This window comes from Ascidiella aspersa, chromosome 3 (assembly GCF_963924565.1).
Source record: "Ascidiella aspersa chromosome 3, kaAscAspe10.2, whole genome shotgun sequence".
NCBI classification, from domain to species: domain Eukaryota; kingdom Metazoa; phylum Chordata; class Ascidiacea; order Phlebobranchia; family Ascidiidae; genus Ascidiella; species Ascidiella aspersa.
Window position 1 is genome coordinate 3,810,543 of NC_139449.1, and position 14,364 is coordinate 3,824,906.

The 14,364-nt window shown below is 32.8% G+C and overlaps 1 protein-coding gene across 1 annotated transcript in view; it reads right to left on the reverse strand.

The window, feature by feature from the left end:
* The window catches only part of LOC146158141 (uncharacterized), a 31,334-nt gene extending 22,216 nt beyond the window's left edge, over positions 1–9,118 (reverse strand). The window contains exons 1-7 of the mRNA XM_083383814.1: positions 8,513–9,118; positions 7,465–7,610; positions 6,867–6,986; positions 5,512–5,649; positions 5,361–5,433; positions 4,150–4,260; positions 2,907–3,016 (exon numbers count right to left, since the gene is read on the reverse strand). Of these exons, the coding sequence (XP_083239940.1) occupies positions 2,907–3,016; positions 4,150–4,260; positions 5,361–5,433; positions 5,512–5,649; positions 6,867–6,986; positions 7,465–7,610; positions 8,513–9,076 (1,262 nt within the window). The 5' untranslated portion in view covers positions 9,077–9,118. The remainder of the gene's footprint in view (positions 1–2,906; positions 3,017–4,149; positions 4,261–5,360; positions 5,434–5,511; positions 5,650–6,866; positions 6,987–7,464; positions 7,611–8,512) is intronic.
* Positions 9,119–14,364: the final 5,246 nt, after the last annotated feature.

The window sequence follows — 14,364 nt, forward strand, 5'->3', positions numbered from 1 at the left end:
GCAAACCGAATCTTGTTTTTGATTGACTGCTAAAGCAAATGAAGGTAAAGCTTCCGATGTATTATTGCTTTCTGCTAGCTATTGTTGCATCAATAAAAACAACAACATATATGCATATAAATTAAACATGATAATTCTAAAGTGAACTTTTTATTTAACTTTTACACTTTCCCGGAGACATTTTAAGGCCCAACAATGGTCAATGTAAAACTATAACTAGTTGGGAGCATTTAAAAGTTAATTTTTTAAAGGTCTTTTAAGGCAGTTGTGTAACCCTCACAATCTAGTGTGCAGATTAAAAAAAAAAACTTAATTTTAAATGAAAAAAAACATTTCAAAATATTTTTTTACCCTTTTTGCAAATCTTTTACAAGCTTTTTCCTGTATGAAACTATAGCTAATTTGAAACATTTAGAGGTAAATTTTAACTTTTTAGAGACATTTCAAAATCCATGTCATTTCAAACTACAAAAAAAACATTTTGATTTTGTATGTTAACCACAACCCAATTCTGACTAAAGTTACAAGCAGGTAATTAAAGCTTTTGATTTAAAAGGAAAAAACCTTTTAATTTAAATCTTTACATTTTAGTGGGGAGCATTTTTATCTCGTGCTTTTATTAAACTATAGCTAGTTTAAAGCATTGTGAGTTAATTTTTACTCTTTCTAGAGACATTTAAAGGCCATACCTGTCTTGTATGAGTGCAGATTTTTATAAAAATATTTTAATTTTCAACATTTTCAATCCATTTCTCAATAGATTACAAGCAGGTATATAAAACCCTTTGATTTAAAAGGAAAAAACTTTTTAATTTGGACAGGGGCATTTTTAAACCTATCCCCTGCTTTTGTGAAACTATAGCTAGTTGAAAACATCTTAGGTAAATTTTACCTTTTCTGGAGACATTTTAAATGCCATACCTGTCTGGTGTGGCAGAGCACATAATTGAAATTTGAGGACAATTTCAAGAAGCTCCCACTAAGCAAACTGAGTTATTTGTTTTTTGTGTACACAGCAATATTATCTAACAGAAGCCCATCGGCACGTTTTAATCATTGAAAGCACACAGCGCAACCCCAAGATCATTGGGTTTTGCAGTCATCTTATCTAAAAAATTATAAATTTTTCAAAGTCATTGTCCGTTAAGTACCCAACTATGCATGGACCTGTAATGAAGCTTAAAAAGAATAACAACGTCAAATAGTAAATCAACATCATCTTCATAAAGATATCTTATCATCATCTGGTAATTGAAATGAAATATATTCAAACCTCACTTATAAAGGTGGAACACAACTCTAACGCAATTTATTTAGAAAGCCTAAATGATAAAAATTGTGTTCAACCTATTATATGTGAGGTTTGAATAGATTTCAGTCTGTTAGTTACTGAAAGTCTGTCATAGCATTATATATATACAACATTGAATTAACACAGAATTTTATTGCTTATTTTAAAAAGTATTCTTTCGAATAACAAAATCTGCCTGAATCCGAATGGTGAAAACAAACGATTCTGGTTGCACATCAATGATAAACATTAAACTAAGTACAGAACTTAGTAAACAGAAAACAGTTTTTTCAGTTTGATTAGTTTTGACAAAACAATCAGACAAACTGATTTTCGGTTTACTAAGTTCTGTACTCAGTTTAATCTTTATCATTTTTCTTTGTCAAAAGACGGGGACAAAGCTTCTCTTTTAAAACATTATGCTTTCTATCATGCCCACATTTTTGCTTCCAAGCCACCTTTAAGTAATTGTTTTAAAGTGACTTTTGCAGAGCAACCCAAGGTCAACCAACTAGACCTGTGCGAGGACAAATGGCCTTATAAATTAACCTTATAAATGCTAGCATAAACATCCAAAAAATGATTTTACCTCGTTTAAAATAGTGTTTTATTTTGCTGTATTACTTTGTTTTGTTTAGTTTTCTCTATCTGCCCTCTCTTTTTTATTTTCAACCTCATGGCGCACATTTATCTGTCATATCAGTTTACGTCACTTTACTGATTGCATCGTCATTTAGTTGCAGCAGTTGCGGCTTGCGTAGTGCACCACTTGCCTAGAGCAGTTGGTTTAGGTTTTTATAGCGTATTCTTGACCTATGTTGTGTTATGTTTTTAGATACTGAAGATGCTTTATAGCAAAATATAATTATCTTTTTATTACATACAAACAGACTGATTTTCGGTTTACGAAGTTCTGTACTTAGTTTAATCTTTATTTTAAAAAGTTAAGGAAAAATACCTTGAAATTTTTATTGTACTCAGGTTCAATAAGTGGTGATAGATAGATAGATTTTATTTTTTTTGGAACCGAAACAACTAGAACACAGTACAAAGTTACAAAGAAAATTACAGTTGTTTGTTCCAGGATGCAGTGAAAGACCGTAAGGTACAATCAAAAAGAAGAATTAAAAAAAAATATGGAATATAAAAATATGGAATACCTTCCTTATCTAAAATGCACCAAGGTTTAAAAAAATGCCATATTTTTAAAACCTTTTCTTTGATAAAAAACAGTTATTAGACATTTGGAAACAATAAGTAACTTGTTACACAGCAATCAGACAGTGTAAAATAAGCTTTTTTGTAAACTAAATAAACACATATAGAAGTATAGGTAAAGTATTGAATTTTTCTTGAGACTGACAATTCCATTATAGTTAAAATATATTTTCCTTTTATATTGCATATAATGACCAACTTTAAATTAAGCTTGCAAGTCTTTAATAAAAGGTATTGAGCCAATACATTTAACAAACCAATATATAGATATCAAAATAACACAAATGTTTTCAAATTGATTGTGTATATAGCATATTTAATGCCTTTGAAAGGGCTTATGGAAATCAGTCGCCCTAAATCAGGATTTGATATATAAATATAAAGTGTTTGTACTTACTTGGCAGTTCCGTTATAGCAGGTCATGGGGAGGGAATGGTAATCGTTCATGAAGATGTGTAATCCAACAGAAGCAAAAGTGACGATAAATATTGCTATGATGAGAAGAACCTGAATGTAGGAACACAATATTTATGAATGAGATAAGCCTGTATATCGGTTTACCGATAATATCAGACGATATTTGGCTTCTACTGATATCGGTATTGGTAAATGAAGGCGGATACTTTTGCCGATATTTTAGTACAAAAGTATAACATAATTTTTCCTGTACAACAAATAACTTACCTATTTTTGAAAGAAAAAAAAATGGCTTTAGCATCACGCCAAGTTAATATGCAAATAATAGTTTAGGAATTAATAAAGGTATATAAACTTAAACGTTATTTTAATATATTATTAAATAGCTTTATAAAAAATAATAGTCAAACTTATGAAACCAAGTATTTCTTTTTCGTTATTAATGTGCTACAAAAACTGTAGACAAAATGACAGCAAGAGATTATACTGTGCACTACTATAAGATGCATTTCGATAAATGCAAACTGAAAACATCAGACTAAAGAAATAACAAAAATAATGCTGTAGTATAAATAACCTGCGTTTTTTCTTATTTGTAAATTTATTCACATGCTTTGGCGGAATATATTAGGAAATAACTTACAAAGCAAAGGTTACAATTAATTATTGTGTAATGTAGATGGGTGGAGTACCAACAGTGATAAACTAAATTTAACAGCGAGGCATTAAATCTTAATGATCAGGTGTAAATCTACTAAACGGTCATACTGCGAAAAATAATTCGTGAAGAAAAATTTACAACAGCCATTTAAAACCAGCTAGTCCAATTATATTACGTTTTATTATAGGCTTACTTCGATTTAAATGTATATTTCATTTATTGAATACAGTTACTTGCTTAAAGTGCTTAAGATTGGATATTCAAAATGTAAATAATATTGAGGAGTAAAGTATAATAATTACAAGTTTTTTAATAATTGCAAAGTGCCAGATTAAGAAGGTAGTTATTGAAATATTTGGTTTAAATTTGCAAACTACGGGAATAAAAACAATACATTCCTTTTACAGAATTTACATGCTTATTTTGTCAAATGTCCTAGCTTTTATCAATTTATTAATATTGCAGTAAATAACAAACATTGGAGTAAATTTAAATAACATACTCTTTTCCAAAGTTAAAAAAAAATTTTAAATTGTCAGAAGACACATTTAAAGCAACCTACCTTCCCCAGCTTGCTGATAATGCTGAGTAGTACGTTAAATATGTGCGCAACATTTCGCGACTTGCACAACAGCATCGAGGCACGAAAGCAGCGAAAAGGACAAAGCAATCTCTGAAAATTAATTCACAAAAAAGTTTTTTTGCAACACTAGTGGAAAGAAATCTCTATCTTTAACAAACTTTTAAAATTATTAAGATTTTGTGGGGGGACAGAAATATAAAAAAAGCATTGAGATACAAAAAGATGCTCATATGACATATTGTGTAAACATAACAATCACAGACAAAACTGTAAAAAATTACGCTAATTTTAGTGAAGCAGTCTATAAATAAAAGTGTGACATGAAAACACATGGTTTTGAAATTTAATCAGAATTTCCTTTCAAATAACAAAATTGGTTTAAATTTCGAATGGCAAGAACAATTATTCTGGTAGCACATTAATGATAACAATTAAACTAACTTATTAAACCGAAAATCATGTAACACGAAAACAAAACCTCATATGTGTACTTAAAACAGGCTAAATGGTAAACTGAAAGGAGTATAATAACATGGGTTTACATTTAACTAGAACTCTTGACTAGTAGAAAAACAAGCCGATTTGGCCAGTGACGATAAATGAAATACTTGAATCAGTTGTATTTAATTTAAAAATATTTGTGTAGAATAGATAAGCATTGCAGTCAACTAAGCTTTTCGTTAAATACACGAGTCCATATTGCATTTCAGTGCCTTTGCGCCAAAGATCTTTAACGTTAAATGCTTGCTCAGAAGTATGCCAGTAATATCATATGGTGTGAAATATCGCCGGCTTAGTAAATTTACAATGATAAATAAACCATTCTAGCATATACATTTCAAAATTATGGCGCAAAATTTCAGCAAAAAAAGGTATTGGGCGAATTTTTGGCAGTAACACATTAATTATTATTGAATGCAATCGTCAAACCAGTGATAGTATTGGAAAGAGCTTTATGGAAATATTTAATTGCAATGCGCTGTGTTATAACCGTAATTAGACAGCGATCAATAAAAACTTTTTACAAAAATTTGACGTAAAATTTGGGCAAAAAAGTTATTGGTGCGAATCTTTGGACACAAATTATGAAATGCAATCAGGACACCAGTAATAGAATTGGCAAAAACTAAGGGAATGTGCTGTGTTATGACAAAAATCAGACAGGTATCAATAAAAACTTTTAAACTTACCGTTAAAGTCGCCGTCTGTACAATAAGGACGATAAAATCAATGCAAAACAACGTGGTAAAAACAAATTCCAGCCTGCAAGCAAAAATACAATATAAATCGAAATTCCAATAAGCTTTCCAAGGAGATTAAATTAAATGAAGTAAAACTTACCTAATCCAGACTTTTTCTTTACTCTCCAAGATATTTCTCATTGACAAGAAAATTGTGGAGAGCGTTAAGTCAGCGATGTAAATCAATAAACAAATAGCGTCGACGCACAGAATAATGGGACTCAGGTGCCAGGCGTTCCTGTAAAGTAATTTGTTTTCTTTACCAAGGCATAAAGCATTGAGTAAAACGGTAGAAAAATTTTACAGTTGTTTTTCACCAGTCGTGGTAAATTTAGGTGTCCTTTTGCTTTCTGAAAACCTTGGAAAAATGTTTTCTTGGCGAAAAAATGCACCATGGACCAATGTTGCACACAAGTCATTAAAAAAAAAAACTCAAGGCAAAGTCAAGTATTTTGCAAAAACAACAAGTCAAGTCCCAGTCCAAGTCAAACAATTAACGTTGCCCAAGTCGAACGCTTAAAAAAAAACCGAATTTACTTCCTCGTGTCTTTTGTCCAAAAGACTTAAATCAAGTTAAATCATATCGGTCAAACGACTTAACTCAAGGCAAGTCATTTAAAAACAGTGACTTAAGCGGCACACTTAAGTCAAGTCAATGACTTAAGTCATTACAACACTGCTATAAACTAAATCAAAAACATCATTTTAACACAGATCATAAAAACATTCTTGGGTACGTGTAGACCAGAGTAAAATGTTTTGCCTCCTAAAGTTGACGTTATGAAATGGGTATACATAAGAAACTGGTTATTTTTAGTCCAAATAATGTGAAACTCTAATGGAGTTTAATTGCATTTAAGAAGTCACTAAAGCTTTGGTTTCAAATAAATCTTTTCTTTATAAAGAAATTGATTTTGTGATAATACACTAAGATATAGACTCCCTAAAACTAGTCCACGTACCCTCAAGGGGTCCATGGACCCGTTTTAAAACTACTTTCAATGGCACCATAGGGAATTTGTATTATACCAGATTTAAAAGTGTACATAAAATACCAATTGCTCAGAGTTTTTAAGACCTCTATTATGCAGATACCTATATATACTTGTTAAACTACATTTATTCACACCTTTGGCTAAAAAGTGTACTTGATAAAAGTAAGTGCTATTAAATATTTGTGTTATGGAGATAAATTCAATCTTCTATCTGAAATATTTCGTAAGGAATTTGGCAATAAAATAAAACACAAAACCAAGATTATTATGAACAGCTAAAACTAATAGTTATATAAACCAACACAAAATATTATTATACTTAAATTGGCAAGATTTTCAATACAACAAATGATGACACAGTCATATAACGACACAGTAAAGATACCACACTAATAAATGTAAATTTACACTGATCATTTAAGCTACATTCACAGACAATTGGAAAAGTAATTTAAAGTACCATGATTCCCCAATAGCAACAGGTGTGGATGGTTGCTCCCACAATAACATAAGACAATGCACAGCAATGGTGAGATACAGCAAGGCAGCCCATGCTTTACTGGTAATTATTCGAAAGCACCTTAAAAATGAGATTATTATTGTGGTCGCTGAACTAAATACGTATATCTATAAAAATATTGCATGCAATGTATTATGACAAAAGTAAATTTATAAGTTATTGTTTGTTTGTAGAAAATACAACGTATGACATTAAAGTTTATAATTATTTCAGATACATAAAAAATTATTTTTTTATTATTTTTAGAATTTTTACTTTAAAAATTGTTCTAGAGAAAGCCGAACTAAATGTACATATACAACTGAAAATATATATGTAGGTAGCTTTTGTTTAGCTTTGATTTAAAAATGGCAAAAGTAGTTATAAATTTTTAATATAACATAACTATTAAGTATAAGTTAATATTCATTTTGTGATACACTACATTGTTGAAATACTACACAACTAACTTCTTTATTTAACTTTTTACTTTTTAAAAATTAAGTATAAAATTAAACAGACTGCTTATATTCAAGGGTATATAACAGTACGCTAGTACCTTTGGATTGGCTTTGATTTGAAAATTGCCCTCGCCTGTCCAAATTTGCCCAGTCCATTTATTGCATCGTTTATGTGGGCAGCTGCGAGGTGAAGATAAAAACTATCGCCCGGCGCATTTCCGAAGTTCTTAGATATGACATCCTTCTATAAAAGTAAGAAGATTTTGCTTTAAAGACTGTTACTACAAGAAAATTTATAGACCTAAAAATGCCCTAGAATGTCGTTTAGTGTTTATTTTGATTTAAGCTGCAGATTGTCAAATCTAATAGAATTAGAGAAGTTTTTGGATCATTGCTTGAAAGAAGTATATGCTCAAATTTTTATGGAAAGGTTATGATGAACTGTCATTTTCATGTTTAGAAATATTTTTTTATATTACTTTCTTAAAAGTGTGGAATGTGTATACTAGGATTTTATAACCAATTTATTAATATTTATTTCAATATAGTAACACAAAATGTTAGGCAAAAAGCATATCTGTCAGGAATTACAAATGCAGTCATTACTACAACCAAATAACCAGTCAATTTGATATAACTGCAGTGCGCAAAACTATTTTTTCAGAGCATTTAGGTCCTCATTTATATTAACAGCAAAAATCTTAAAGCCTTGATTTTATTTTTGGGAAATTACCTTTTCAAGTTATTTAATGTTGCATTGAGTTGCAAAACACATCTAAGTTAATAATTTCAGTTCGGTATCAAAACGGCTATAATTCCACCTTAGTATCAGACCAGTACAGATAATTCCCCTTGCATTTTACTTAACAGCTTAAAACTAGTAAAATTGTTTACTTGTAAATTAAAAATCGCTACAAACAAAAACTTATGTGAACTTTTTTTTTTATCCAAGTATAAATAATTCTAGCTTACAGCACAAGATGATTACACAAACTGTTGCTACCAGGCATAGTAATATAAATAAAAAAACAGCTCCTTTGGTAATTCTTATATTGCACAACAATTACCAGAGGAGCTGTTTTTGGTTTATACCAGAGGATACTGCATACAAACACCAGGATACATTAGCAAGTCATAAAAACTTACCCCATGAATGTCAGGATGTAAAATAAGCGCCGGCGTCAAAAGACTCAACTGGCCAAACTTTTGCACAGATGACCGATGCTTTAATTTTCCTTCCGGCTTTACATCGCCCGAATCTAAAGTGTTTTTTGACGAAGTACTGTGTTGCTGAATTAAAGGAAACCAGCTATTCTGCCTGCTAGGAGCATTACCTTCTAATTTTTTTGGTTTTTGTACAAGCGTTTCCGCAGATTTATGATTACTATTAGTTAAAGTCGCTTCTTTTTTTAGTTCAGGTTTTTCAGCAGCCATCGTTTCTATCGTTTGAGGCTTCGCAGATGTTCCATTTTGATGCGGCGTCTTAGCTTCGCCCTGATTGGTTGGATTAGCGTCCGCATTCTGATCAACGACGCCGACCCTCCGTTTTTTCTTTGCCACAGGTTGAAAGGACCAATTTCGCTTGCCCAATCTTAACTTGTTTGTGACATTTCCAATAAAAGAGCGCGTTTTTGTTGGGGGACCTTGCACTTCAGAAGGAGCCTTTTTGTGTTTGATAACTGTCACTGGACTCTTTGTGGCTTTTTGCATGTTATTATATTCATTTTAAGCAGTTTCAAGATTTTAAGGGTTATAACTAATCAAACCTAATTAGATGCCAGATAAAGAAAATTTCATAAAAAATCATTTTATTCAATTGTTTCTTTTTATAATACCTTCCTGGTTATTATCCAAACCGGAACAAAATTAACAATGTTTTAAAAAAGGTGCATTATGTTTGCAACCATCTAATCAGTGTGCATTCAAGTTATCACTACAACCATACAGCATTAATTTTGTCAAGCTACAAAATACACAAATATATTCAAACAAATCATTTTCTACAAACACATATATAAAAAAAAAAAAAAAAGTTCAACAGAACTTAAAAAAAGAGGGTATAACACCAATGGTGGTTGTAAGTATCCATAAATCTGCCTGCAATTAAAATACATATACCATGTTCTTTTTCGCGGTGGTCTAGAATCCTACCACATTTATTAAATCAACGCACAGTATTTGGGTTAGGGTGCAAGTTAGCGTTTGGGTTAGGGTGGGTCAAGTACTAAAATTATTAAATAGCAGTAATGAATATAATAACACTTGACCCACACCCAGCCGTAACTCGCACCCTAACCCAATATATTGTGCGTTGATATAATAAATGTGGTAGGATTCTAGACCAGCACCCTATTTTTTAGCCTTTACATTTATAATTTTACTAGCTAGGACCACATACTGCGATTTTAGTACTTTAAGTAGACGCCAGCACGCCACAATTAGCACAGATCCACGGCAAACAACTTCAAGTCAACAAAGATTCGAGTGTAAGTAATCACTTTTTTATCGCGGTCGCTTTTGCGCTGTAGTAGTCTAACTAGACCGAAACGGTTTCAAACGGCTCCCAACTGTTTTTGTAGTAACTAAGCTACGAAATCACAAAAAAACGAAGCAAGACAAAAAACGGCTGAACCATGGTTACTTTTTCGACGAGTTGGTTATTGTGGCGGTCCTTCTGTTTTGTTGGACTGGCATTAGCCTTTTGAATGATGGCCTGCTCGGACGCTTGGCGTATTTGCTGATTAACCTCGTTCCTATATTTACGCAGTCTCTTAAAGAGAGAAATATTGCTTAGTTTTGCCCGCGTAGGCTTGTTTACATTAGAGACGCAGCAGTAGCGACATCTGGCGCATTTTACGCTTTATTATCAGTACTATTCGCTTTTAATTCCGCCATTTCGCCTTTTATTGTTTCTAAATATATTAAAAATGTAAAAAAAAATGCACAATTCCTTAAAAAACAAATTAAACATGCTTTAATACAGCAATTGGTTATTTGCTGCAAGGCAAATATGACGACATAATGCTCGCCACTGTGTCGTCACAATGCATTTTTTTTTTCAACGTTTGGCAAATTTTTATTTTTTGCTAACCTTTTTGCGTTGTTTACATCGCAAAATACCTGTTGGCGAACTTTTTGTTCAAAAACCTCTCGTAAAATCTCCCGATTTTATCGAAAACCCGCGAAAGCATGTCTAAAATGAAGGTAAGTGTGCCGTCCAACCTTTAACTAGCGATTACATTAAAAAAAAAACTCTTAATTCTCAGGTTTTATGACGATACAGTACATATATTTCTTTAAATACTGATTTTAACAATTTCTGGATCAACGTAAGTTTGACAGGACACCGCTAAATAATGAATATACTGTTAATAGGTAATGTCTAGTGAAGCTAACTGTTTTTACAGAACCCTTTTGATTCTGGTGAGGCTTCAAGTCTCTCAGATCAACTTGGTTTCAATTCCGACGGAGCTCAGTCTCCAAAGGTTAGTGTATTTTTGTTGTTTTGGCGTTTTGGCGTTTATCAAATACTAATATAACCGACAACTGCAACTTTTAGTGCGGTCTTAGCTCTTAGGGCAGAAGATTCACTACACCGCTGTTCATATAGGGTAGGTTCACTAACACCGGCCCATTTTTAAAGGTAATAACTGTTGTGTTTTTTTATGGTAGGCCTATATATTTTGGTTTAACCTTCGCAACAAATTAAAAAAATAAAACGACCAAAGGCCCGTTTTCACTACAGCTGCACTGAGCTGCGCTGGGCGTAAAAAATCGCTCCAAACGTAACGTGTTTCTATAGCTGCCCTGGGCTTGAGTTTAGCTAAGCGTGAAAATCGCTCCAAAGCGTATTTTTTTCCGAGCTGCACGGGGCTTGAGTTTAGCAAAGCGTGAAACACTCGCCACAATAGAATTTAAATGCAAATTAGGCTTTGCTCAGCTCAGTGCAGCTGTAGTGTAAACGGGCCTTAACAATCGAGTTTTGGTCACTTTTTAAACATAAGTTTGCAGACATTTCACAGGGCCCAGGCCCTACGGTTATCCGGTCTGCGATGGCCAGGCCTACACTTATCCGACTATTTATGTGAAAAGTTTGCTGGGCACTCTTCTAACAGGCGCATGTTTTACAGAACCTTTTTGGTGAGGCATTTGATCGTCAAGATCAAGTCGTCCACTCACCGAACGGAGATCATTCTCCAAAGGTAAGAACAGCATTTGTTTGTACATTTTATCAGGGGATGAAAGTCGAACATTTTTTAGCGGAACGCATAACATTTTCAGAGATAATGTATAAAAGCTACGTCATAACTAGACGCATAAAACAAGTAACTTTAGGAAACCTGAGGTTATCGTTATGTATTGTACCAATGTGCCACTTAAATATTAGTTAGAAGGATATAGCGTGGCATTGTTGTAATGACTTAAGTCATTGACTTGACTTAAGTGCACTTAAGTCACTGTTTTTAAATGACTTGACTTGACTTAAGTCTTTTAAACGAAATAAGTTGACTTGGACTTAAGTCATTTTGTCAAATAATTTGGGATTAAAATAAGTGTTTTTCAGTGAAATTTATCTTAAGTTTTGCACATTAAACACTTTTATTGCTGTATATTGCGTTTGTGTTATTTTTTTAGTTAAATTGTTGCTTGTATCAGACAAGTTTACCAATTTTAATAGTTTAACGGTTTAAGTTATTTTTCAACTCGGCCTTAAGTCATTCAAAATGACTTGTTTACAACATAGTGGCGTGGTGTAAATTGGGATGGGCTGCTGAAAAAACTTAACGATACGGCATATCTACCAACAATTGTTATACCGAGGCCGCTCTGGATTGTTTTGACAACTGCATCTTATACAGTATATAGTTTTCGTTTGTCTCCTGGGGGTGTAAAAAGATGCGACTGGGTAAAACTAGTATTGTATACTTACTAGTCGAGTACTTTCGTTACCGATTGTGATGATCTGGCGACCCGCTGTAACAAACAAGAACATCTTTTGCGGATGGTAGCCTACATTTTTATACTGTTATAAATACAATTTAATCGAGAATTTGTTTTTTTTATTGTTTTACAATAAGGTCAGTTTGACTCCGCTATGCCGGGAAACAAATTGAGTAATATGATTGATACTCTGTTTTCACTTGAACTTACTTAGTAATTGAAGTGATACCCGTGACACGTCCGAGTTCACCGTTTGCCTATTATTAACGATGACGTCATTTTAAGGGGTTTTACGGGGGGGGGGATAGTAGGCTACACCGAAATCAAGTTGGGTTCGGGCAAAAATCAAGATAAAACTCCAAAATAAACATCTGTGCCAAAAGTCTCACGTCTACCTGTCGTATGCATGCCAGTGCCAGTGCAGATAACGCCCCCACTATTATACTCGCAGTGAGGCCGAGTACTTGTGTTGAACTCGCCATACTCAAAAACTATACTCGTAGTGAGCTGAAATACTCAAAGTTGGACTCGTCGCATGCATAATTTACTTGTACCGAGCAACTGAACTCGTGTTTGACTCGACTCAATCTGATATACTCGTTTTAAATTTAAATATTCGTACTTTACTCGCTGCACCAATCATATACTCGTATTAAATTTGAACTCGTTGCATTGCTAATATATACTCGTAGCGAGTCCCAGTACTCCGAGTACTAAGTTGTGACTGTACACATCATTAATACACTTGCTTCAAATCCGAGTATTTGAGCTGGACTTACCGCTATCTGTAATATACTCGTTTTAAATTCAAGTGCTCGTTTGACTCGTCACGTTCGTGGTATACTCGCGTCATGTGTATGAGGTCGTACTAGTTGCATTTTTATTTACGCATTTTTAAAAATCGGCCAAGAGTTGAGCAAAAATCAGTTTCTCAAATATTCTGAAATATCTCTCGGCACCCTTGGGCATTAAAAATAGCACCTCAGGTTGCCGCGGCATCCCGGTTGAGAACCACTAGACAATATATGGACGCTGATAGTTTGGGAAACGACAGTCAGTTCAGCTTTTGAAGACTACATTGGACGCCAGAGACTAACAAAGCAACGAAAGCAGCTATTTTGCGAAAATTTTTGTGACTTTTAAGGCCCTGCTTGTTCTATCTAAGTTTTCGAATACCTGTAAGTTCTACTATCCGCCTCATTTTGTCGTGCTTGATAAAAAAGTAAAAAATAAGTTTATGTCCTCAAAAAAAAAAAACATAAGTTTGCTTAAACGGAATCTCTATAAAGCCTAAGCGACAATATGAGTATCTAGTTTGTTTTGCTTTTTTTGAAAGGGTTGTTTTTTAATGCATGTACAGTTCTGATTAATTAGTGTGACATAAGGGCTGATATAAGTTAAGTATAGGCTACATACATATTTATACAACGTTCAACTAACTTATATTTGCATTTCGCATGCCAGAGTGTATAGATATATTATATACATGTTTTTATACGTTTGTATTTATATATATGATAAATAGTCTCGTGTATATGCGTTGTTAATTGTTCGCAATAATTGTTAAAACTCACTATTCGACAACGCAGTTCATTGTAAAGGTGTAGAATCATTTGACGGCGTAAATTCGTTCTTTTATTAGTGCACTGTCGTTACTTTTTACCTTATGTGTATCTTTTATTTCTGTGCTGTGCTAAACTTAAAATGGCGCTCAAAAAACAAATTGGTTAAAGTTTAAAACCAGCAACAGCAACCAAATTTTTTTTCAAGGTTTTGAATCATTCTTTAGCAGTTGGTTCATTACAATACATAGTTTCTGTGTTTTTACTGGACTAGCCAATATTATGACATATTCATGGGTTTGTTTTAAAACTAAAGATTAACTCAATGTAGTTAACTTGCATAGGATCAATACGAAGAACGGCTAACAAGTTGATATTGATTGTTCTATTGTTTCATACGGGATTAAAACACAATTAGGCTATATTCCAACCGGTTTAGTTTATTTTGGCAATTTTTTTTCAAATGTTGCTTATAAAACATGCATTCAGGTTTAG